Below are 26832 nucleotides of genomic sequence, written 5' to 3' on the forward strand. Positions count from 1 at the left end.
TCCTAATTTAGTTATACAAGAATATAATTTTAATTTTATAATAGCAAAAAAATTTACAAATTTAAATCAATAATTATATGTAAAAAAAATTGTACTGTTAAATTACATTAAACATCAAATATATTTTGTGGAATTCTAACAAATTGTTAAAGGCTGTAAATAGTTCAATTTGAATGGAACGGGTTGTAAACGGTCCGGTTTAAATAGTTTGTAATCGGATCAGTTTAAACGGGTTGCAGTTTGAAAATAGTTCGATTTAAATGGTTTAATGGGTTATAACAGTTCGGTTTAAACGGTTAGCGGGTTGTAAATGGTTCGATTTAAACGGTTTTTTTCCTACGGTTTAAAGGGTTTCGGTTTATAAACGATTCGGTTTAAACAATTAGCGGGTTAACATTAATCGGTTCAAACGGTTTCGGTTTATAAACGGTTTGGTTTGTTATTGGTTTACGGTTCGTAACGGGTTAACATTAATTGGTTCGGTTCGGTTTCGGTTTGACATTATACGGTTCAGTTCGGTTTTCGGTTTAAAATTAGCGGGTTATAAACGGTTCGGTCCGTGATGGTTCGGTTCGATAACGGACGGTTTCACGGTTCGGTTTGAAAAGTCCCACCCCTACATATAGCTTACTATATGTCACTATATACATATTGGTGTTTATTGGTTAGTAGTGAATAATTTTGAATGAAAAAGATTGCTAAAAATAGGGGAAATGGTTTATGAACATTATAATTAATTAATCGAGTTGTATGGGAATATAATACTCTTAATTAAGTGTAACTAATATTCGATCTTTCTTTTGTCGTAAATTAAAATTATACATGTTGAACAGGATTATAAAAATTATACAGCACATCTTGTTTTTACGATTAAATTACTAATATTAAGTTGACGGTTATGAAATACAACAAAATATTATGGCAACATAAGTAAACTCATATGACTTTATAATCATTTAATTTAATTAATCAACCAAAAATGTATAATTACACCCTTTCACAAAATATATATATATATATATATATATATTTTATTTTTATTTTTATTTTTTTGCTTTCAAATTTAAACATTTAATATTTTTTTTACAAATTTTTTTGTTGCTTTCAAATTTTAACATTTAATCATCTAATTTAATTAAACAACAAGAAATGTATAATCGCACTACGAGTACCGAGAATGTATATAATTATTACTCTTATGATGAAAAAAGATTTATTATTTATACTATTCGTAATTATCTTAATTAGTCAAATGAAAATATAAATTCAATGGATTTGAAAACAAAAGGGAGAGAGAGGAAAAAAAAAAAGGTGGAGGAGAGAGATTGGGGAAGGGGATGCAAATTTTTATACAAAGTACTATGTCTATTGAGGGAAGTGCAATAAAGACTTTCTGTCTATCAGAAAATTAAGGTACGTTAATTAAAAAAAATGTGATAAAAGACTAAAAGGAAAGGTACTCTAGCAGCAATTAATTAAATTAATTAATTTGTTATTTGGCTAGGTTTAAAAAAAAAAAAAATACCCCTCTGCTCAAATCATACTAATTATCATAGTACTTTTGTTATTCAAACTCAGGTATTCATGTAAGTCAGGCACATACATATTCGTGTTCAAGTGTTCGACTTAATAAATTTAAGAATTTTTTCATAATTTTAGTCTAAAATAAAGTTTCTAAAGGGTAATTCATATCTATGTCACTAACTAGTCAGAGTGCTGAAGATTCAATACAGGTAATCTACATGAAATGATAAACACGAGTAACATTAGCTCTAGTCTAAAAGTAGATAGATAGATAGATAGACCATAGACAGACAAGTAGATGGAACAAAAGTAACACTCTAGCTGCTGCATTGCAATACATGTTTGGGTAATATTGAAGATATGTACGTAGTGATATTTTAAGCTTATAATTCTAATCACCTTTTGGGTCTAGCCCAAAAATAGAGACAAGTGAAGCTTATCGCATGTCGAATTTATGCTAAGTAGAGAACGTTGCAATACATGTTTGGGTAATAAACTTAATTTAATTAGTAAGCCTAACACATGGGTCTGCTAGCTCAAGCTATACAACCATGTTGTGCTATCGTAAACCTTAATACTACCTCCGTTATATATTATGGACAACTTTTGGGTATTATTTGTGAGATATAAATTATTCAAAAGTTGCACATAATATGTAACAGAGGTAATATTTACCGTCACAAGTAGCAGCATGCAACATTTCATAGATTTTAGCTACTCAACTCATTCAATTTTACTTCTGGCACACGGTAACTTATTATACAGGTCGGATCACGACAAAACTAAATATATGTAAACTGTTAGACATAGTTATTGGGTGGATCAATCTTATTAACGAGTTTGGTTGGATGTAGTTGGACCACTTAGTAAAATTGAGTTTGAATTATGTCTTAATATTATAGGCACATATATAGACGAAATCTGGACAATTTAGATAGAAGGACTTGTTATTATTAAGAGTATCGATCTTTATCCAACTACGCTCATTATTAATTCAACAACATATAAATATATATAATTTACTAATTGTCAAATCCTAAACATTATCATGGTTAACAATTCCCATTTCCCACCATGCACCTTCTAGGAAAGGCATGAACATGAACATACACATACACTTCTAGATTTGGCAAAAGTATCAGATCAAGCTTTGATTGTTGTTGCTATATATCATACAGAATGACAACAACTCGTGCCAAAAATCTAAAGCAAAACGGACGAAATTAAGATAATGATTGATGGTTGATTTTTCTAATATTATATTTTTGTGTTTTTTGAGAAGAGCATATATAAATATGTGCATATAATTTGGAGTAATTGGCTCAAATTCTGTCAACTAAGGTCAGTTCTTCAATTCCCGGGGTTGGGTTCAAGCTTTCAAAATTAGCCTGCTCACCTGGTTTGGTTGCTCAATAGACTTGTGAGACTTCAGTTTAATACTATTTCGATCTACTCACCAAATTTCATAAGAGAAATTTAACAATAAAACAATAGCAATAAAAAAAAGTAATGATATATTGACATATGCGGCTTTTAATTTTTTAAGACCGGCCGGGTAATACATTATGGCCCTGTTTTTAAGAGCAGCTCTTCTTTGCTGAAATTTGCTCTGATCTGCTGAGCCCTGCTTTATTAACTTAATATGTTCTGCTGACACTTGCTTTACTCTATTGAAATCTGCTGCGCTCTCCGTAGAAGCTCAAAAGAACGCCATACTTTGATGTATTAATTCATGAATGTACGACTAAATCACACGTCAATTAAAAAAAGTGGCCTGGAAAACAATTTCTAATAAGTTTTTTTTTTTTAGAGAAACAACTAGATGAATAGAAATATATAGAGCGTAACCATTATTTCGAAAAGGCTAATATAGAAAAATAGTGTAAGTGTAACCATTATTTGGAGACAAAAGAATTAGTATGAGATGGATTAATAAATTGTTATTGGGTAGGGCCTTAGAGGCATGCATGCAAAATGCAAAAGAGAACCAAAACCATCCCACACCTATTAAATTGAAAAATATCGTTGGAAAACATCAATTTCAATTCTTAGCTACTTTAATTTCATCAGTTTGTCAGTATACTTATACCATCAACATACATGATCTCTGAAATCTGCATGCATTCATTCATTCATTCATTCATTCATAAAATCATATTATATAAACTATACTATAGTACTATAAATAAATGTATTATACTTTTTATAACAACCTCCTGAAAGGCAGAAAAGAAAAGAAAAAATCATAATAACAGCCTTCAAAAACGAACCCATAACTTTATCACATTCTTTCCCATATCTTACTTGCCTATTATTATTTGTATACATGCTAAATGCCAGTAATATATTGCTGCTGCTATATTTCTCAACTTTATTCTATATATATATATATATATTTTATATGATTCATTTATATCTAATGATCAACCAACCTGGTGGTATCTGCAGTGCTCCCCCGCTTGAACCGGGAGTCTCTGTGATGGGTGCACGTATATCTATAATGCATGCATGACTGACACTTTTTCACTATGCAAACTACTGCACCTGATGAAATCAAGTACGACTCAAGTTATGTATGTGTTTATGTACTTCCATACACACATAACTAACCTAGATACTATCCTCATGCCTCAGGGTAGCTCGCTTTATTCGGAAGTAATAATCACATACGTATATAAATATATTTGTATGTATATATGTATTATAACGAAAATGATATATATAATCCTAAGAGCTACATGTATTATGTATGAGTCAATTAAAAGTGAAAGTATTACCTAGCTAGCTTAAATCAATGAACCTTTAATATAGAGACATAGTCAACACAAGTGGTTTGTTATATTTTTTTAAAGTAATATGATAACCTTATATATTTATAATTAATGTCTAAAAATTAATGTTTGTCATTGATTTCCTATTTAAATTGCTTAAGTTATATATGTTGTATCACTTGTATGTACGTATACTGATACTTGACGGAAATTTGATTTATCAATATAATTTCAACCTATATTGAGTTGTGAAAATTGAGACTACTCCAACAAACAATAAATTTTGAATGAAATGAGCATATTTTTCAATCATCAAACATTCAAACATACTCATTCATTATAAATTATGAAAATAAATTATTGTCTTTTTATAGCATATCATTAATGAATAATGATTATGGTGCTCCTAAAACTTTAGATAATAATGCAGGCAGATTATTACGAAATGAAGTATAATCAATTAAATTAGTTGACAAAACATTCATATATAGGACCATAAGTTTCAAACCATTACGGAGTATTTCTCTTTCAACATTTTTATTTAATCGCTATTGTTTTTATTTCTTGTGCCGAATAAAAAAAAATAAAAAATAAAAAAGTTAAATTGGACAAGAGCATAAAAGAATCAGTAGTAACAACTCTAACTGGAAAGGAAGGAAACTACTACGACTTCATGTAGAGTCTAAACTAGGGGGGATTGCGCCCCTAAATTGAGACATTAAACCTTGTATTACGGTTAGTTTATAGTAACTAGCCTTAACATACTCTATCTACAACTCAATTTTCATTAATTTTATAAAGTATAGCTGTATAAAAGATTTGGTCTATTATATTTTGCTTAACAGTACAGTATGCATGCATCTTATTAAGCTAAGGTAGTTAATAATTGGCTTTGTACTACTATAACATTTTCAATTTTTATTATAATGATTTGATTTTTTTTTTTTTTTTTTTTTTTTTTGAAGAAAGATTTGATGAAAATTTAATTAAGCATTGCCAACAAAATTTAAGCAATTAGAAGAGAAAAAAAAAAAAAAAATTAAGCATCACTAGTTGATTATGAAACACAATTTGATCTTAAATAGCTTAGATAGTTAGATTTATAACATAGAAATATCTAGAGCGAGATCAGCTAATCTTAAGGAGATTAAATTTTCGCACAAAGGAAGCATATATACGTACGTTAGCCACATCCCACATAACACAATTTGATCCCTTAGATAGATATAGTGTCATACTTCGTAACATAATAGCTTTAGAGACAATTAGTTTAACATTTTCTCCGTAGCATGCAACATTTGTTACTAAACCTACTAACCTAGTATGACTATACCATAATACACAAAATTGTGAGACAATCTCCTACAAAGCTACAAGTAATTTTAATGCTATTTCATTATTCGGCCTTGCGAAGTTGTGATGATTAATTAATTGGTTAATTGTCCTCGTACCTTTGTATATATCAACATCTGATCTCGATCTCTCTAAAAAAGATCAAATCTTCCTCACCCTCTAATAGTCTAATATGCATAATATACATTACTGTAACTTTTAAAATTAAGTTTAATTTAATTTGGGTAGATAATAATTAAGCTTAAAACAACAGTTAAAGTAAGGTGTAAACCTCGATGGGAGCAAGCATAAGACCAAACCCGCACTCTTCTCCTTCAAATTCACTGAGTTTGACCGTCAATAAAGGAAACACACACGGTAATTTTCACATGGGACGACGGATTTCTCTTTATAATTTATTTCTTCGTTTTCCATTTTTAACTTTACTAGCTAGTTGTAGTAACTATTACTGCTACTACTATACAACTACATTCACAGAATCACACTACACATTACAACACATTACAAACACGTACAACACACAATGGGAAGGTAAAGTTGCGTTTACACTCCAGCTGTAGGAAAGTATTTTTTACTATCTTATCTAAAATTGTCTCGATATGATTGTAGTAATGGTGGAAAAACGATTTTACCCTATCCTCTTAATTAATCTACAAAGTACGGAGTAAAAGATTATATATCCGTGCTAAAATAACAGGCCGTGGTATCAAATTATTAGTAAGTTAAGATTCAATTTTTTCATAAATTACTATGAATTACTCACATCATGTGACATTATTTAGTAGCGAATAAAGTAAATTATTCAACTACAAATAATTAATGATATGTGATAATTAGTTCCTCTGGTAAAAGAGAAAGAAAGAAAAAACAAAAAAAGAAAAAGAAAAAGAAAAAAAAAAGAAGACAAATAATGCCTTATATACCTCTATCTTAAATAAATAAGGAGTAATTAGGGTTTTAGATTGAGTATTTAATACCCTGTATATTTACTAAACTATGAGTTCACCGCACGTTGATAAATGATAATATTAATTAGTTTGTAATTTAATTAAATCAAGGGAAATTTGTAATATGTTCACTGCATGCATTGATAAATAATAATAATATTAGTTCGTAATTCTATTCAAAAAAAAAAAATTAGTTCGTAATTAGATTACGGAGTACTAGTTAATATTAAGGGAAATGAACACTATTAAACCTTTTTTATATTATACTGAGTTGAAAAGTGTTCATAGTGTAGAATTTTATCTTCAAATAATATTATCTAGTAAAATTTAAATCAGATCAATAAAATTCAATAACTTCATGGGTCAAATATAAACTCTACATCAATAAAAGTCCTTCATACATTAAATCAATTTCCACTAGTAAAAATAATTTTAATTAAATCAATCAAAATCATGTGAAGATAAAATACATAGGGTTTTGTCTAATAGGAGTAAAAACATTTCTGCCTTCCTGGTGTGAATTCATTTATAAACAATAATAAATTTGATGATTTTGAAACTAAGTCATTGAAATTAAGAAGTAATGTGAAAGTAATTATGATATACACTGTATATAGCCTTTCCTCAAAAAAATAAAAATGTATATAATTTTAAAAAAGTTGTATATAAACATTAGTAAATGTATTTTCTAATTTGGTACTCCATATTTCATGTAATTTTGAAAATTTATGACAATATTATATGCAAATGCGATCAATGTTATCAACGTTTAATAATTTGTAAATTATTTTTTAAGCTTCTTATATGATGTTCTTACTTAGGCCCTGTTCTTTTGAGCTGCCCTATTCTTATGAGCTACTCCGCTCTGCTCTGTTTAGCTGAAATCTGCTCTATTCTGCTTAGCTGACACCTGCTCTGCTAAAATTTATTCTGCTAAAATCTGCTCTGTTTGCCCAGAAGCTTAAAAGAACGTGGCTTTATTTTTATTTTCATTATTATGCATGGATATATACTGTACTTCTTACTTGTATAGTAAAAAAAGAAGAAAAAAAAAAAAAAAGGTTAGAATGACGTTTTTAAAATGAAAAACGGTACAGTAAAACAAAAGAAAGACAAAATCTCGGTAATCTCATCGTAATCATACCCCCAAAAACTTAAGCCTATTGGGGGGAACAAAGAAGGTTGCCATTATAGACAAAAAAGAGAGTTGCACCAACTTTTGACCATTCTTCTCACCTAATTTTTTTGAATATTTTTCACCTTTCATAATATGTTTTTTTCACCGTCCTATTACCATTATATTACCACGTACAGTTTACATTAACTAGTTGGCAATAAGCTGTAAAAAATTGCATGAGTGAATAATACAATTTCTTTTAAAGAAACCAAGTCACCTGAGATTAGAGATGTCAATTTGAATAATCGGATATATCTGGGTCGGGTCTGTTCGGGTTGGGTCTGTTCGGATCGGGTATATTCGGTTCAAAATTATCCTATTAATCCGCCTCGGGTCGGATTGAGTCACTTTTGGGTCGGATCGAATTCAGGTCAAAAACTGTCGGGTCCAGGTCGAGTTTGACTCGGGTCAACTTCAATTCGGTTCATATTCGGTTCGGATAAATTTGGATCGGGTACAAAACGGGTTTGACCGGGTTAATTTCGGGTTGATGACTTTGTATCGGTTCCGGTTCGGTTGATTTCGGTTATGTTAAGTTTGATTTGAATACTAAGTTTGATTCAGTATTCGGTCAATTATTATTTAGATACTTTGTTTGGATGAATTTTGGATGTGCTAACCAAATTTGATATTCAAATAAGTAATTATTGAGTTTTTTTTTTTTATCTTGTTATTAGGTCGATATCAAGTCATTCACGTGTCATTTTTCTATATCGTTTCATTAATATATGTTTAAGTAAAAAAAAATAATAATAATAAAATAATAAAAAGGTAAATAATAGGTTGGTTTGCAATCATGTCAAGTCAAAATTTGGTCAGGTTAAAATCGGATTGGGTCAATATCATTTCGGATAAAAAATAGATCGGATTGAATCGGGTATTTGTTGGGTCAATTTCGATTTGGATTGAGTTCAGGTCGGATCAAATCGGTTCGATTTGAGTTCAAGTCGGGTCAAATCGGTTTCTGGTCGAGTTCAAGCCGGGTCAAATCGGTGCCGGGTTAAGTTCAAATCGAGTTAAATTTAGTTTTGGGTTGAGTTCAGTTCGGTTACAGATCGGGTTTGGGTCTTGAATTTCTCGGATCAAATCGGATCGGTTACAATTCGAAACTGATGGTTTTTTTCGAATCGGTTTGGATTTGACACCTCTACCTGAGATGTATCATGTATTTTCATGTGTATAGTACAATGTCCTCATACAGAGAAGCTAGCAAGGTTTTTGAATATATTCGCTTGTCCCTTCTCTTTGTGTCTTTGCATATTGATCATGAAGTTAATACTTGCTGTTAATACTAATATAAATGTCAATATATATACGCGATTTTCCCCATGAGCTCTTAAATATTTCTAGTTAACATATTTAACTCCGAATACAACAATCATATATACATACCCTATATAACGTTGTCGTGGTAAGTTACTTAATTTCATTATTCGGTTAGAATGAGTTGAGCATGCAACGATCTCAAACATAAATTATGCGTCCAAACTTACAACTAAACGATCAACTCACTCTTACTACCAGTTTGTCACTTTGTCTTCTTTAATCGCAATGTAAATTAGTTTCACTTTCATGGCAAACTAGCCTAAGCTACTTATTATCACTATTTATTGACACTATTCATTCCTTGTTTTGAAATTTTATATCCAATCTTGTTTAACTGCCAGTTCGAGTGCATGCCTTATATGTGGATTGATAGACATTTTGCGTCGATTGGAATTAAAAAATGAATTAAAATTTCCGTTGCAACTTTGCAATCATGTGATACCATGCCCATGATATAGCTATTGCTCGATTTGGTGTCGCTTCACACCGACGCATTTGTGTGTCCAATTTAAGGAGGCTAACTGTGAAGGTGCACATCGATCATTGCATTCGTCTTATTTTTAGAAATTGCTTATTTATTTAACATGAACCTAATCAAGAGTAGGTGACTAGTTGGCTATTGTCTTATTATTGCACGATATTGCAGAGAGAACATTTTGCTTCAAATGATCATCCATCCCTACAAAACTACTCGTAATTCGATCCAAAAAATAATATCATATGTACGTATATAAGATCATCAATTTTCTAAATTATTATTTTGTAAAGTATTTGGTAAATAGCAGCTAAGCTTGCGACTTCAGTTGAGCTCGATACAAAGGACACTCTTAGAGGGTTAGAGGAGTATAGACCCATATTGTGAAATGTGAATGATCAATTATATGAGGTGATACAAAGGAGTAGGATAAGGGGTGTCAAATCAAACGGCTAATATAGGCCAGTTATTAGTTAATCATCTGTCGATGCATGCACACTTGGGTTCGTTGTGGGGCTATATTTTCTGATTTCATGCATTGTGCCATGTGATTTCAGCATGCCTCTTCCTCTTTCATCTTCCCCCCTATTTTCTTCAATTATAATTCTTTTTATTCGATTATATAAGAATATGCATCATCATCATCATTATTATTGCCTTGCAGAATTATATATAGGTCCACCTCCATTTACGAACTTGTTACATTATTACGCTGGTAGTGTATGTGTTGAAATAGATAGACATGGAATGGAAGTTTCTGCTTTGTAGATAGATAGACATGAAATGGAAGTTTCAAATCATTGAGAATGTAATTCAATAAAGCAAAGCTCGGTAAAGATGATGTAGTGAAAATCTCACCTTTTGATTTTGAGATTATCAGTTCTAATCATTACTGTATCCTTTAATCTCAAGACCTATGCAACTAGTAAAAAGGGGTTGCCGTTTGCCCGTTTCAGATAATAGGGTCTTTATGATTAAAATTAAAAGTGTTAGTATTGTTAAATGTGTAAGGGTTAGGTTAAATAATTTTTTGTAATTCTTTATTAAATGGAAAAGGGGTAGAGGGTAAAAAAATTTGGTTGTTTTATTTCAGCGATAATTCAATTTTGTTTTGTGTAAATTTAGGGATCGATTCGAATGTAAATAAATTATTATCCGTAGTTTGTATGTATCATTGTTACAAATTTCTGAGGTGCATTTTAATAAGAAAATATCCCTGATTCGGCATATTAAAAAAATAAAGTGTCGTCCAGCAATAAACATACATTTTTGGAACTCCTTTTGCAATTGCATGACATAAACGTGGATTGGCTAATACAAAGGAATTTTTTTTTTTTTTTTTGGGTGCTATTTTTCAAATGAAATGATCTTCAGAAACAACCTGGCTGTCAGTTTGACTTAATTATCTTGACTATAATTGCTTCAGAATGCAAATTAAGGCATTGAATTATATTAATGTTTCTTCTCCATTATTAATGCCTCTATCACCTGAATTTACTATCCTCTCCTATTTTTTGCATAACTCAACTAATTGCTTAACTCAACTAATCTATGTTAAAATTACCTTACTTTTGCTAAGGATATGTTTGATTCGACTTATTTTGTCTGATTTTAGCTTTTTCTGACCATGTCTTATTTTGTTTAAACTCTTATTCATGTGTAAAATTGTATGAAAAAAATTACGGAGTATATTGTTTGAAATTGTCTTATTTGCTTATATTTTGTCTGAAATTGTTTGAAAAAGCTTTTTTTGTCAAAAAACTTTCATTTTCTTTAGAATGCTCGTTTGATAATAACCAAGTATGAAGAAGTATGTAGTATAATTTATTTTGAAGTCGAAGCATAAAGCCATAAACCATAAACTATAACTTGGCTCATTTTATCTAAATTAGTAGTAATGTTCGATCATGATCAGGCCAATAACAATAGACCAAAATATCTATCAAACATATTTGTAGCACTATATAATACGGAGTATTTAAAAAGACCTATGTATATATATAGGTCACTGGTTTAAAATCTCCCCTCTAGTACTTGTAATTTGTTATGTCTTTTAAACTCATTCGCACCAAAAATATAAAACGGAGTATGTGTGAATAGATTTTAAAAAATCTTCCAAAACATTATTACCTTTAAATTTACTAAAATAGGAGTAAAATTGTAAGAATCGACCAAGAAGTATGGTCAAAAATAGATTTGAAAAAAAAAAAAAAAAAAAAAAAAAAAAAAAAAAAAGTGGGGGAGAGAGGAAGGGAGGCAGTGGGAAGTGGGAATTTGCATGGGAGAAATCAGCGGAGCACCCGTGCCTTCTTGGGAACAATATTAGCGAATATTGTCAATCCCCCCTTTTCTTTAACACTATTATCCATGCTAAATTACTTTTTTAATTAATTAATTACATGCATAATTACACTCAGAAGAAAAAGAATAACTCTATAAACACAAACATAATCTCCATAACTCAAGTGCTACTGCTTCCCCAATGAAAAGTTACACTTTTTTATATAATAAGGTGCCTTTTTTGCATGGTCCATGCAATGCCTCATTGGCAACCTAAGCCATATCTCTATCTCTTCTATTTGCATTCTTCATTATTATGTTAATATGCTATTAATATTAAACATCCATACATCCAATACAATATGTGATTTTCTCATGAATCTTAAAATTAATATTCGTACCATTTTTTTTTAAAAAAAAATACTATGTATATATATACTTAATGTACATACATTACTTTTATGGATATTAGTCGATTTTATGTAACAAATTTTTCAGACCTATTTTATATGATTTCTTATTTTGTCATTTGGAAGGTCGAGCCGATAGAACCAAATCCACCCTTGCCTCCAGCCATATATATGATTAAGAAATTAACTCGTATGTGAGTTTGGGCTAGTTATCACTCATTTAAAAGAAAATAGAGAATGAAAAATTAACAATAGATAATATTGGTGGGCTACCCCTGATTGTCAATTGATCGATTTTAGGATAGAATACTATTAAGTCTTACATATGTGATCATACTTTCCTGTGGTGTATGTGGGCCTGCCCAATAAAGTTTAACACATACGTAACAAATTAAAGTAGCTCCAAATACAATCATATAATATCCGTTGATGGTACTTAAATTTACACCATTCATTCCTATATACTCCCTCCGTTAACAATTAGTTGCAACACACCTTTTATCACGCTTTTTAATGAGTTGATTAAATTAGGTAAACGAATTAATTAAGCTATGAAATTTTAACCGTAGCAACTTATCCCTTTCTTCTTATCGGTGGTAAAATTTTGTGATTTAATTTATCCGTTTACCTAGTATAATATCTCCCTTAAAATGCGTGCCAAAGAGGTGTGTTGTAACTAATTGTTAACGGAGGAAGTATTTTTTGTTTTAAAAGCGGGATTACGTTGTATATGGTTCCGATTTCTGAACACATACTCATGTACTCTATATTACATGACCTATCTAGCTATCTTACATAACTCCAATCACGCGTACCTTAAAACGTAACCATCAATCAATGCAAAAATAAAAACCCATTACATATTACAAAGTATTATTATTTGTTTTAAATAAACACATAAAATATCTGATGAAATGTAAAATGCATGATGAAATTGACCTGGCCAAAGTATGGTCAAACAATTACATGAAAATCTTCTGCACAGAAAAGAACAATCTCTGTCACGACATCCTATCGAAAAGGTAGGCGGATAAAGAACTTGTAGATCATACAAAGTAATACCCTATTTATCAGCAAAAAATACTAGGGTTATTAATTGCAATTATTTTTTTTAATATTTGAAGAATATATATATTAAAAATAACATACTAGTAATATTGTTCACTTAATTAATTGATTTAATTAATTTAAATAATAACAAAGCAAGGTTAGTTATGAGTCTTATGACTGCTAATACATAGAGGGTAGGTCTTGTGGCTCTATGAAAGATAAAAGAGACAAAATTAAAGCTAAGCTAATTAGTGTGGGATTAGAGCTTCGTTATTATTTTTATATTTTTCTTGATTAAATCAATAACATGCACTTTGCCTCATGCTTGTCTAGGGCTGTCTTCTTATATTTATAATTTTATACTTAATTCTTCTCATTTATATTTTTGCTTAACATTTTGCCCTAGAAATGCTCATAATCCAACGGGAAACAGTAATTGGGATTCAAACCTCCTAATTACTAGGGTTTTTCCCCAAGAATTACTCCTACAATTTGATAAATTAATCATACTGTGGTTTGCTAACATCCTATACATATTAATGAAAACGATCAAGTATATAGATGTATAGTATACTGTAAGTCTAGTGGTTGCTCCACCTATTATCAATTCGTTAAATTTTATATATAGAGTTTCACTTAACTGGGTCTGTATATATGTGGTTAGTCTCTACTCCATATATGCATGTCCATTATTTAAGGTTAATCTATATTTTAAGAGATCGATTTTAAATTATTGTGATTGTCGTAAATAATATTGCATAAGGATTTTCAAAGTTTTCATACAATCATCCTAAACATATACAACCCTTTGCCTTTTACAATTACGATTAGTAGTTTTATATTATAAGCTGTTTGAAAAATTATTACTATGTTTGAAAAATTCGGATAAATATCATTTATCCCTTGTTTAATAAGTCTTGAATCTTGATCTTACAATCGGTAGATCAATTATTGTACCAGTATATAATTCTTATTGATCTTAAATCTTAAACACTATTACTATATGTTATTTAAATATGTAAATCTAATTGTTGAATATCCCGGGGCCTAAGTTGATCTCCCTTGGCATATGAGCTCTCAAATGCAATTTGCATTCATACATTGATCTATGCAATTTAACCACATAAAAAACTTAATTATTGAAGTTTTAATTGGGTATTATAAATTATAATTAAGCTTAGACGTACATTCAATTGCGTGTGATTTAAGATGAAGAAAGTCACGTGTGCTAGATCCGTTCCATAATGCAGCTTGCCACTAATTAAATCTACAAGTTTTGTCATTCATATAATCCAAATTGGAATGAAGTGTTTGAGAGATTAAATTCAGATTTATAATGTACGGAGTATGTTAATTTCGTGAGATATATAATTATTGAACATATATGAGAAAGTAATTCTTCTTGGAAATTGTAAATCTGATTTGGTCTAGGTTGTGTAATTTTGTTAATTTGTATCCAATTTTTGCATCCCTTGAATGTTGACTAGATTAATTGATATCCTATTACATACAATTATACAAGGGTGAGTATGGTAAAGAAATGTACATTAGAATTACAGGCCATGAGCTAAAACCACGGCCTTAATTTATAATTCATGTGAGTTATTAATGATCATTGCATTTATGTTATCACGAAAATAGAACTAATAATTGTACGTCGTCGTTGGCTATGTTTTTAGTTCGGAATTTAAGTTATAGTAAAAGGAAATTTGAAAATGAAACTTTATTTAATGCTAATAGTTTGATTCTGAAATCTCATCAACCCCAACCTCACGCGTTAGGGAGAGAGAAGTGAATTGCTCTATTCATTTTTTGATTTCTTTACCCTAACTTCTAACTTTACGAAGATGGATCATCCTATATCTTACTCTTTTTTAACTATTAAAAACCGAATCAAAAATGAAATCAATGCCCTAGCAAAGTTACTCACTCACTAATCACCCGTACTATATGTCACGTCCATGATGAGTGATAAGTAATGGTCAAAACTCGAGTTAATTAAGGAAGTCAAGAAACTGTTAATCCAGGTTTTCAGCTTTTGCTTGTTTACTTGATAAAAGACAAACCAAATATCAAACATGGATGTTCAATCATAAACAGACACCCATATTTACTTCTCTTTCAAACTTCGAGCTGTGCATAATATGTATTGCATTAATTTGATAATCCTCATGATTAATTTGCTAAATGACAAGATTATTGATTAATCAACGACTTGAAATTGTAGGATTGTTGTTCTACCTTGTACGATAACCTAGTACTTGCATTATCTAGCGTTTTCATCTCGAGTCTCGGCACCAAAAGTTTTGCGTTGGGATTACTTACACCAAGAAGCTTTACAAATAATGGATTATAAATTTATAATAATTATTGTACTTGTTTCATTCAAAAATAATACTTCGTAATTGCATTGAATTCGGAGTACTATTTACAAATTTACGATGAAATTATCACTCTTAGACCAAGTCCAGTCACATAGGTGCATTATTTCTCATCATCTATATGTAAAGATTTTCCTTTCACGTAAAAAAACATTTGTGTAAGACTGTATTACCGTCATAAAATCACTTTTGTAGTCACTACAAATATATAATATTTTTCATTTATTTTTTTTCCGACTTAATCCACAATTGGTCTTAGGATGGTAAGGGCATTAATTAAAATTTTGGAGAATAATAAGGTTTTGGCAACCAACCAAATCTTCTCTCGTATAAGAAAAGAGATAAACAGCTGTTATCTAGTTGGTAACACCGTAACAGCGTAACAGTACAGTCTAATGAGAAATGGGCTGCAACAACCCAACAATTGTAGTTGGTAAATTGTGGACTTGTAGCCCATTAGTATAATTTTTTTCCTTTCATTAATCCAATTATTCCCTTTAATTTAATTTGTCACCAAAACATATGATAATTTTTAAATCACAGAAAATACGTACTTCGTTTATGATTTAAGAGCAAGACTTAGATGAGACTGACTCAGCTTGTTGTTAAATACGTATTTAATCATTACTCCTTAAATGTAACAAGTCATCATATTAACACAATAAGTATTATTAAGACCGTCTTATACAAGATTTTTCCGAGGATCAATGTAATTCACTTCCTATTTGAATTAAATTAGCCACCTAAAACGGTTGAGAGAACATGTATACTTCGTAATTTCGTATATGACTATGCCTCCTAGTAAATGTTACGCAGTTACAAGAGTTTACATTTTTTATTTTTTTTTAATACAGATCATAAGACAGCAGCATCCATGACTTTGGCTGTTCTCGAAGATTTCGTATGCTTGGGGCTACTTACACCCAACCATGTCTGAATGAGCTCAAACACTGTATCATTCTGCAAAAGCCCTCGATGGTTTTCAGCAACTCCAACTCTTTCTACAGCATCAAATCCATCAGCCTGTTCATTGAATTGTGACGTTGGTAAGCTACATATTATACCACAAAACCATCCACAATATTATACTTGCTTTGTAAGCATGTAAACTTGCAAAGCATAATACTGATCCTATCAAGCTGTCGAGGCCAGAGCAACATTGTATATAATACAGGCATAAGTAAAATCATTCAGTTGTTAGTGTTAACCCAAATCCTACATGGGTTTCGGCATATATAGAAGATGGTTTTGGAAATCAGTTTGAACTCGCTTAGTGACATTCCAAAACCTGCCACTTTCTTCTATCCATCAAATTTATAAAACTTCATAAATTTAGGACTTGACATTATAGATCACTATAATTGCAATATTTGTCCCTACAAAAATCAATGCTAAATCCGGTCTTTTACTTGAAAACATTGTGATGATTCTGATAAATGATGTTCTTATTTTTTTTTTCCCCAACTCCAAAATGCAATGGTACTAAATCAGAATTCAGAAGGGGTATCCAAGATAACTGATGATAAGCCGGAAGTAAATACAATATAGAAACTCCAAAGAATTGCTTAGGATGAAGGATTGAAAGAAGAAAAATTGTACCTGTGCTGATTCAGCTGGAACAGTTTCATCGCCATCCACAAATGAATATTCAGGCTGAAGAAAGACCAAAAAACACGATAATCATTAAAAGATTTAAAACAACATATACAAATTATGCAACTTGGATTCTTCAAACCAAACCAAATGACCCATAATCCCTTGTATAGTTTCACACACACAGAGAGCATGGAACTTAGAATTTTTAAACACATTACATAACAATAGTTGAGCCTGGAAGGAAAGGGAAGGTGTAAGGAGAGAAAAGGGGAATGGATTAATGGAGGGAAGAAATCAGTAATCATTATCCCTATGAGATTGAGCAACAATAACATTGACATACACGTAAGACAACGGAAGCATGTTATGGAAACATAAGCCTACTCACCGATGAATGACATATTTCCGACAAGTCGTCGACAGGAGAAGTTTCTGAACCATAGCTGCATGTAAATGAAGGATTAATTTCAGAAGAGAAGGAAAATTAATATATGTGAGATACATTGCATGCAGCCTAAAATCAAGCAGCCAAGAATTTCAAGTTTTAAATGGTTAGAAGAAATTATGAAGTTACCCCCCCCCCCCCCCCCTCTTTTTTGAACTCATTTCATGAGTTGAGCTACGATCAAACCTGTTGTAATGAGTACTATGATACCAAAAATTGCCAGGAGTGCCAGCCAAGGTATTGACATATTGGCTATTGCTGTCGCTGATCTGCTCTTAGTAATGATGGCGTTTCTTAAATGAGATAACTCTAGCATGACTTATGGAGGAATGCAGGCAATTAGACATAATAGTTCAAACACTTCATCAATCTCAAGGTTTTTAGCTTAGGGCAGATCAATTCATGACAAATTCTTCTGTTTTTTCTTCTTTTTTCGAATATTTTTTCAAATATTTTCCACCAACCACATGACCAACATCAGATCATCCTACCATGTTACAATCTCAGTTATAACAAATTTTAAAAGTATCCAAGTTTTTCTGGATTAACTCGTCACTTACCAAACATCAAAAGGGGTCTCAAATGAAGTTCCATAAATGTTATAAAAGCTAACTCCTCCTGGCAATTTTGCTTTGTTGAGGAGTTCACGAGTGCCAGCAGCCCATTTGAGAATAGCATGGTTGAAGGGAAGAGAAACCATTTTCCCGTTGTAGTTAAGCTGCATAGCAGATTACTGAATTAGGTATAAACTTCTCCATCTAATATGATCAAATTTGGAGACAACAGTATGTCAAACCTACTAATGATAATGCACGACTACTTCAAGTATATAAAGAGTGAAGGTGAAGCAAACAATAGCGAATTTTGGGTCATAACTAAACTGCACCTGGGAGTAGAATGAGAAGAAAATGAACCCCCCCCCCCCTAAGCCTATAGTCAAGTTATGCCCCACTTACATAAAACAGCATTACTAATACTCCAGTAAATCAGTGATGTACCCAAGCTACAATTACTATATATGCAGCAACAACAATTCGGTTTCAGATTTTCAGCAAGACCTCTATGTAGCTCCAACTTGGGCCTGCATAAGTTCAGAGTCAGTACACACCTCATTATCCCTCAAAGCTTCCTCAAAGAGATTGATGCTTTCCAGTGGGTCATATGATATAAGCTTTGCAGTTGAGGAGTCATCTTTATCCGAAGAAACTTTACGCCAAACACAAATTTTAGGAACCTCTTTCCAGTTGAATATTGGATTTGGCAACATCTCATAGACTGACGGGCACTCAACTACCTAAAGGCAGATTAAATTTATCATTCAAGTTTAGATAATCAGAATTGTCTGGACAACTTTGAATTATAAGGTTACCACTTACCAGTTGGTGCATGGTCCATCTTTTCACGAAAAAATAACTCTCAAAACCTTCAATGAATTGCACCCCAGTTAAGAGTGCATCATTGATATATCCTGGTGCACCTGTTAAAAATGCACCAATATAATTATGGTTACTAGCCTTACCACTTACCAGGTCACTTACAAATTCTAGTAAGAAGAAACATGAGAGCGTGTTTAAAAGGAAGCTAATGATCCTACCTTGGAAAGGGCAAGCTATGCAAATCCACTTGTTTACATACTTGGAGAATGTCTGCAAGATAGAAAAAGTATTATCTTTTGAAAACATACCACAGATATATGATATTTAGAAAAAAGAAAATCAAATGGGAAAATGGGTGATAGTTCAACTTGTCACCAAGAGAGTATGTGCGCACATCAGGATATAGAACCATAAAACACTTGACCAATACTCCACCCATAGAATGTGAGATTAAGTTGATTTGTCTTCCTCCAGAAGCTTTATATGCAGTCTCCAGCTTTGCTTTAAGACCATCCATCAATTTGTCAATCCTGCAGGAAATATGTTGCTGAAAATCTTCAAAATAACCACGCAAAAACTGGTAGGAACTCAAGTAGAATACACTCAACTAATGGTAATTGTAGTCCATCAATTGAAACCTGAACTTACCTATTGCTTTGTCGGAAATCATAACCATAGCCAAACAATGTGGTGCCCTTCTTATATCCGCAATCAACAAGCATATTAATCATCTCATGGAAATGGTACACATCTGTCAGGTTGATACATTTCACAAACTGAAGCAGTAAAGAAGACAACTTCGTCAGATAATTGAAGAGTTAGACCATGCTAATTCATTAAGCAGTCGTGACTCATGAGCATAGAACCCACCCATCCCTCCACCCCAAAATAAAAATCACCCACCCCCAAGGTTGGACCAAAAACCTTGTGGCGGAGGTATTTCTCTTTCTATCATTTCTTTATAATAGTCGAAAGGGAAAGGTGCTTAAAATGAAAAGCGAGCCTAGAGTAGCAGCCTATTAAGTTTTGTTTTACAGCAACTAATTGTTTAGCCAATTATGCAAAGGGCACAGGTTCATTGCAACTAGCAACAGATCATCTTGTATCATTGGCGCAGCTTATTCATATACTAAGAACATGTTTGGCATGAAAATTTCTAGAGATGAATACGGAATCACTAAAACACTTTCATTATAGATTGTTCAGTTTGAAGGGTAATGTAACACTTTCCCTTACATAGGGTGATTATTCCACAAACCTCATCCCCAAACTAGTAGTAACACATCGCATATTTACATTGGTTTTAATCTCCCTCTCTCATTTGATTCACTAATCCATTACAGTAAAGTAATGATTATCATTACTCTTTCCTTCTCTCATCCGATTTCATTCCAATCCGATTCCTCCAACCATACCCAATAGGGCCAACACACCCTAAACACAGTACAGACAGAACAAATCAAGATAAGGCCATCTCTATGGTTTCATTAGATATAAACTACCATAGTTCACATTTTTACTTCACATTTCATAAATCATGGATCTAATTGGTAAATCAACCAAAAAGGCATCAATTACCACAATTTTTAAGAAAATTAATTTAAATTATAGTAATTGGATCCATATCAAATTTAACAACATACTAGAGTTGACAATCACAATTAGCAAACAGATAAATATCATTAAAAAATTGGTCAAAAGTCATGGAAAATAAAATCAATAAATGAGCTAAAAGTGTCAATAAAAGCCAAAAAAATTTAAAAACTTTTAAGAAGCTTACCAGTGAAGGATCCAATATGTCAATTGCATATAATCCATAATCATCATCAGGCACTACAATCTCAGAATTTTTGTCCAATTCCTCAGTATACCCTGATCAAACATTGTCAAATTAAACAAAAGTACATCATAAAGAATTAAATCTTTTTAACAACACTAGCCTCCAAAAATGATTCCCACAAAATACAAGAAGAAAAAGATAAACATCAACTTATTTACAACCCCCAATATTTTTCAAAACACGAAAAACTCGCGTACAACGGGTGTATTGTATACCATATAATCTGTCACCCCAAATCACATAAAAGTCGATTATTATAATATTAATCCAAGAAATCAATCAAGAGATAGAAAAGGAGAAAAACCAGTATTGGGATTATAGATAGACCAAAGTTTGCGCTTAAACTCCAAATCAGCCAAGAAAATCCGAACCCAAACCCGAGTTTGGAAATTGAAAAAACTGTTCTTGGACTTTGAGTTTAATATGGACCCACCCATGCCGGAAACCAGCACAACCGGGTCTCTATCTGCCGAGTCATCCGAGTCAGTGACTCGGCTACCAAAGAAACATGGGCAAACATGGCTCGGCATTTTTGATGAATATGGTAGGAAGACTGAAGAAGGTTACGGTAGTATAGTCTAGTCTACTAGTCTAGTAATGGTGGTTTGTTATTGGTTATTTTTGCCATTTTTTCTCATCCTTTGCTATGTGTATTAATAAAGCGGTAAACGAATTCAATGTACAGTTTTTTTTTTGTTGTTTATTTTTGGTACCCTTACATTTGTCATATTTGTAAAATCAACCCCCTTCTCACAAATACTTCATATAGTGGTGGTGGCAATCCGGTAGTTAAAATACTACCTTCATTTTATATTATTTACAATGATTTGACACTTTTTACTCATATTTTATGTCAAATCGTTGCAAATAATATGAAAGGTAGTAACTTTTGAATGTGAGGTTATGAGAATTAAGTTGAGACATGTTTGTAGAAGTCAAATATGTTTAGTTGGTTAAAGTGTTTGAGGTGGTGCTTTGGGATTGAATATTGTCTACATTATTGTTATTGAAACTTTCTCCATAGAAAAAAAAATGTCATACTCGTATTTGAGGAACTTTAAAAACATTCAAGTTTTTTTTTTATACACCCTTTATTTTTGTATGATGGTAATATTTGAAATTTCTTTTTTTTTTTTGTTTTTTTGACAGAAATATTTGAAATTTCTTGGTTAAAAAGTTAAATGTTTGAATAATAATTTTAATATTAATGTTAATAATTAGCCCCTAAGAAGGATTTTTTTTTTTTTTTTGGAAAGGTGATGATATTACTATATTAGCCCTTAAGAAGATAGGTGATGAAATAGAGAAGGTTATTAATGTTAGGTGTTTGGTTCTTAATCATGCAAGGAACTAAAGAAGCATAACTTGAAGTAGATGAGCCATAAGCCCATAAGGGTGAACTATTGCATTATGTTTTTATGTGCCACGTGCTCCGCGTGTCAACTTTCCTTTCTCCCTGTTTATCTACCTTTCTTCATCAATTTCACATTTTTTTTCATCAAAATATTTACTACCCTAGCAAATTTTTGGTAGGTAAGAGTGTAAGAGAAATGTCTTATATGATCCATTACATATTTTCCTGTCACCATAACTTAGGACACGGTGGATAAGTATAACGAGTATTTAGAAACAGAATGGTATCTTTCATAACGAGAAATTATGATTTATGAAAGCACGATAACTAATTGTGGATATAGGTTAGACGAAAATGCTAGCAGAACCGACAAAAGAAGCTCTAAGTTTTCCAAAGATTGTAGTTGAAGTATCTTAAAGTTCAAAAAATTAGATGGATGGTTAGAAAAGTTTTTAGTATTTTGTTTTGTGTTTGAAGGAATGTTTAGAAAAGATTAGAAGTAAATAATCTAATGGTCAAAGAAAATTGATAATGATTGGTGTCACTATTAACTTATCCAGTCATTTACATAACAAAGTTCTGGAAATTTTGCCCATTGATAAAATAATGCGGAGTACGAGTAATAATAAATAGAAAAACTCAGAAAATCCAGGTATACATTATGTGTGACAGGCATCTTAGATTAGAATATCCGAGAAATTTTCATAGAAAGACAATTTCTTTAACCAAATTTGTCCAAGCCACGTAAAGATGAAGCACATCCTTGCACGTAACTACGTAAGAGCATGATAGGAGCCTGGAAAACAATCATAAAATTACAACAAAGCTTGTATACTTGGGCTCGAGTTCGGTTGTTGTATGACTTGTATCGATGGCTTTGGCTATCCTTAAGTGGCTAAACTACAAGTCTTTGACAACACAAATGAAACTACAAGTGCCAACAATGGGATCTCTACTATGGGATCTCACGAATTTAACGCCGCAAATGAAGCCACAAATACAAATTCTACAAGGTCGAACTCCGTTATCTATAAATCATCACAGTAGGTATGGAAAACTTTATAAAGAAAAGTGCTAGATTAATGGCAAAACACAACAAGAAACTTAACAGCATCCTACAAGAAATCCATTGTATTTTTGCAAAATCGCAACAATCCATGTAACAAAAAGCACCTACTAATACTCTTTTCTCTGGAATACAGTAATCCATTAACATAAAATTCTAAACTCGCGATGCAAAAAATAAAAACTTTCTTAGTCTCAACTGCAGGTATCACACTCCATGTCATGTAATCTACAGATCTTGCACGCTCAAACCTGCCAAGGGAAGGAAATTTTAGTCTACAAAGCAATAGATAATCAAAGAATTCAGACTTGTTCTAATCATTTAACAGACAAGCCAATGATGCATGTATGTGAAAAAATACCTGGGGGAAGGGATTGCTTCAACTTGTCGGCCTTCTCAGAGTCAAACACACAAAGTGTGTAGAGGTACTTGGAGCAGCGAACCTTGAACTTCACAACATCCTTGCTTCTCTTGATCTTGACAGATCGTGCATCCTTCCTTCTGGCAGTGAGAAGGAAGTCCTTGATCTCATGGATCTGCTTCGGCTGTCAAATCAAGATCAAACATAAACATCTGTTACAGACTTACAGTTGTAAAAACCCTCAAACTGAATTGAAATGAAAACATGCTTATCACAGTTAGAAAACCAAGGCAGACTTGGAAATTACTAACACTTGTAACAACATTTCACAAATGCACAGCCAAAGGACAATCATTATTGCATGGTGAGTTTACACAACAACAAGCAAGCTGAATAAGTTAGATTAATTGTAATGACAGAAACAAGTGATAAATATATCCACGATTGAAGAAATAGAGAGAGTGACTAAAAGTACTCTTCCCTGAAAAGAATCCAAACGTGGAGTCTGATCTTGCGTCAGCTCATACATAACGCCCATTAAGGTGCAGCGCTAGTAATCAGTATTTTGACGCAATAAATGGATTGTGTTACATCCAATTTAACAAACAAATCCCAGCATCCAAATTTGAATCAACAAAACTACGAAAAAAATCAAATCTCTAATCTTTGTAAACCAGTTAAACTTCCCATTAGTCTGAAAAGCTGGCCAAGTGTTACTCCCCAACGGGGGTAAGGCAATGAGTGCTAAATGTATCCCTGGATGAGAAAAGGAAAGAGTATACAGCCTCCTCCCTAACCAATTCAGACGTGGATTTCAATTTTGCATCGGCTCATACATAACGCCCATTTACAAGGTTAAACGCTAGTAATCAGTATTTCGACGCATTGCAATACATCAAACTCAGATACCAAATCAACAGCACCCAAAATTTTACCCTATGCAATATAAAAATAACATATTTCCATAATAACATAAAACACAAACGAATCACAAACAAGTGAAAGAATGACTAGTTGATAAATGTATCCCTGAATGTGAAAAGGAAAGAGTATACAACCTCTCCCTAACAAATTCAAACATGGAGCTCAATTTCGCATCAGCTCATACATAACGCCCATATATAAGGTTAAACGCTAGTAATCAGTATTTCGACGCATTACATTACATCAAACTTAGATATATAATCAATAGCACTATGATTTCAATTTTTAATCAATATACTTTTAAAAAAAATCTCACTTCTAATCCTAACATCGAACAAAATCACATTAAATTAAATTTTGAATCGGTTCAACATTTTTTTCCAAAACCAATCCTAGTAATCCCTCATTGCATCAGTACAAGCTAACCTCCCTTTTCCCACTAAGATTCATTACTATCAAAGCCCAGATAATCTATCTTAATCTTTTAATTTAAGAATAATACTACTCGATCTGACGCAGTAATTTGCACAATTTTTATGATTATGCTAATTAATATCAATGAATGCTTAGAAAATGCTCAACCATATTCACTCAAAAAAAGCCCAGAACAAATTTGCACAGATTATTCACAAAGTATATTTCAATAATAAGTAGCAAAAATCAGCTTAATTGTCGTGAATTTCCCATGAAATACAGCATCAATAACACTATCAAGCTTTAATTTTCAATATATCATTCCACAAATGTATGAATTAAACATGATACCCAAATTTTGCAAATATTAACACCCATTATCAAACAAAAACAATCAGATAAATTTTAATGAAAACAAAAACAATTCGTCATTTGTAACAGATCTAAAAGAACAGCATAATAGAAAAATAGAGAAAATATACCATTATTGCTCAGCTCGAAAAACCCAGGTATCCGCTAGAGCTGATGAAGAATTCTCTATCCTCTGCTTTTCCGGCGGATGAGAAGTATATGTAGGGTTTGTGAGTTGTGACTGTGAAAAACCCTAGTTTTAAGTTTGGTTGTTTCCGATTTTCTCCCTATTATTTGTTCTAATTTCCTGGTTTATTTTAATGGGTTTTATGTTTTGGGTTTTTTGATTTAGACCAAATTGGTCAGTTTCTGTTCCAGTCCAATTGTATAGTTGAGCTAAACGTTTTTGTATTGGGCTATGATTGATTTTCTAACATTCTATTGCAAATGGCAATATGGCATGCACCAAATCCAATATCCAAGGAGTAGTCCAAATATATAGACCCGATAAAACTAACTCGTTTCATTGTTACTCCATACTAAAGCCGAAATATAATCCTACAGAACGATCGGAAACTCTCACATATCCTCTCACCCCGGATTAGCAAGTTAGGCACTTTGGGAGTGGGGTGGGGGGGAAGGGTAAGGGAATCCCACCTCAAAGTACCTCTAGTAGGGTTTGATCCCACAATCTCAAAATTAGGAGATGCAAACCTTACCACTAAACCAAGTTTTGCTTGGTATACTGTTGAGTTATTTAGAGTATTGCATTGCTTGATGAAATAAACTGTTGTATTTGCACTGCTTGATGAAAAGGTTGATTTTGCACCGTTTGGTTAAACGGTTATTCATGATATGCATGCTCCTGTACATATACTATTGTTATATATGATGAAAAACAACAGGTTGGTTATTATATATGGCACCGTTTGGAATAACGGCAAGCAACAGGTTGTATATGGCACCTTTTGGAATAATGGCTATTCACTTTTTTGCATGCTGCATATATATATTCAACGTAAGGGTTGTGGAGTAGATATCAAATTTTTATCTCTTCATTAAAAAAGTCAATTTGCATGAGTTTGTCATTGTTCATTATCACAAAATAAATATACTAGTTTACATTTAATCATAATTATACTACACGTAATTGTGATTGTTCTTCGTTGTATCTCCTAAGTGATTTCGTGATACCCGGGTTGTAGTTTAAGGGTCGAGATATTACTTTTGGGAAAGTAATTCCGTTCACGCCTCGAAGGTTATTTTTGTTTAATTCCGATTTCTTCTTTGTGTCCCTTGTATTTTTAGTATTATTCCCAACAATCCAAAAGTAATATTTCTTGCAAAGATGGCCACCATTAAGGAATTGACATCAAATTTCCAGAAATTGGACAAGCTCGAGGGCGTGGGT

The 26832-nt window shown here is 31.9% G+C and overlaps 2 protein-coding genes across 2 annotated transcripts; both read right to left on the reverse strand.

The window, feature by feature from the left end:
- Window positions 1-16318: 16318 nt before the first annotated feature.
- On the reverse strand, window positions 16319-21744 carry LOC110736393 (phospholipase A(1) LCAT3-like). Its single transcript, XM_021916604.1, has 11 exons — window positions 21256-21744; window positions 20892-20983; window positions 19760-19887; window positions 19506-19641; window positions 19330-19381; window positions 19112-19212; window positions 18844-19029; window positions 18296-18453; window positions 17679-17733; window positions 17294-17347; window positions 16319-16717 (listed from the first exon to the last, which is right to left on the reverse strand). Exons 1-11 carry the CDS (start codon window positions 21479-21481, stop codon window positions 16550-16552), a joined length of 1356 nt encoding a protein of 451 aa, XP_021772296.1. The 5' UTR covers window positions 21482-21744; the 3' UTR covers window positions 16319-16549.
- Window positions 21745-23355: 1611 nt separating this feature from the next.
- On the reverse strand, window positions 23356-25707 carry LOC110736394 (60S ribosomal protein L38). Its single transcript, XM_021916605.1, has 3 exons — window positions 25553-25707; window positions 23733-23916; window positions 23356-23622 (listed from the first exon to the last, which is right to left on the reverse strand). The coding sequence occupies exons 1-3, from the start codon at window positions 25553-25555 to the stop codon at window positions 23600-23602; spliced, it is 210 nt and encodes a 69-aa protein (XP_021772297.1). The 5' UTR covers window positions 25556-25707; the 3' UTR covers window positions 23356-23599.
- Between the last annotated feature and the right edge of the window lie 1125 nt (window positions 25708-26832).

Source organism: Chenopodium quinoa, unplaced genomic scaffold, assembly GCF_001683475.1.
Source record: "Chenopodium quinoa cultivar QQ74 unplaced genomic scaffold, ASM168347v1, whole genome shotgun sequence".
NCBI classification, from domain to species: Eukaryota; Viridiplantae; Streptophyta; class Magnoliopsida; order Caryophyllales; family Amaranthaceae; genus Chenopodium; species Chenopodium quinoa.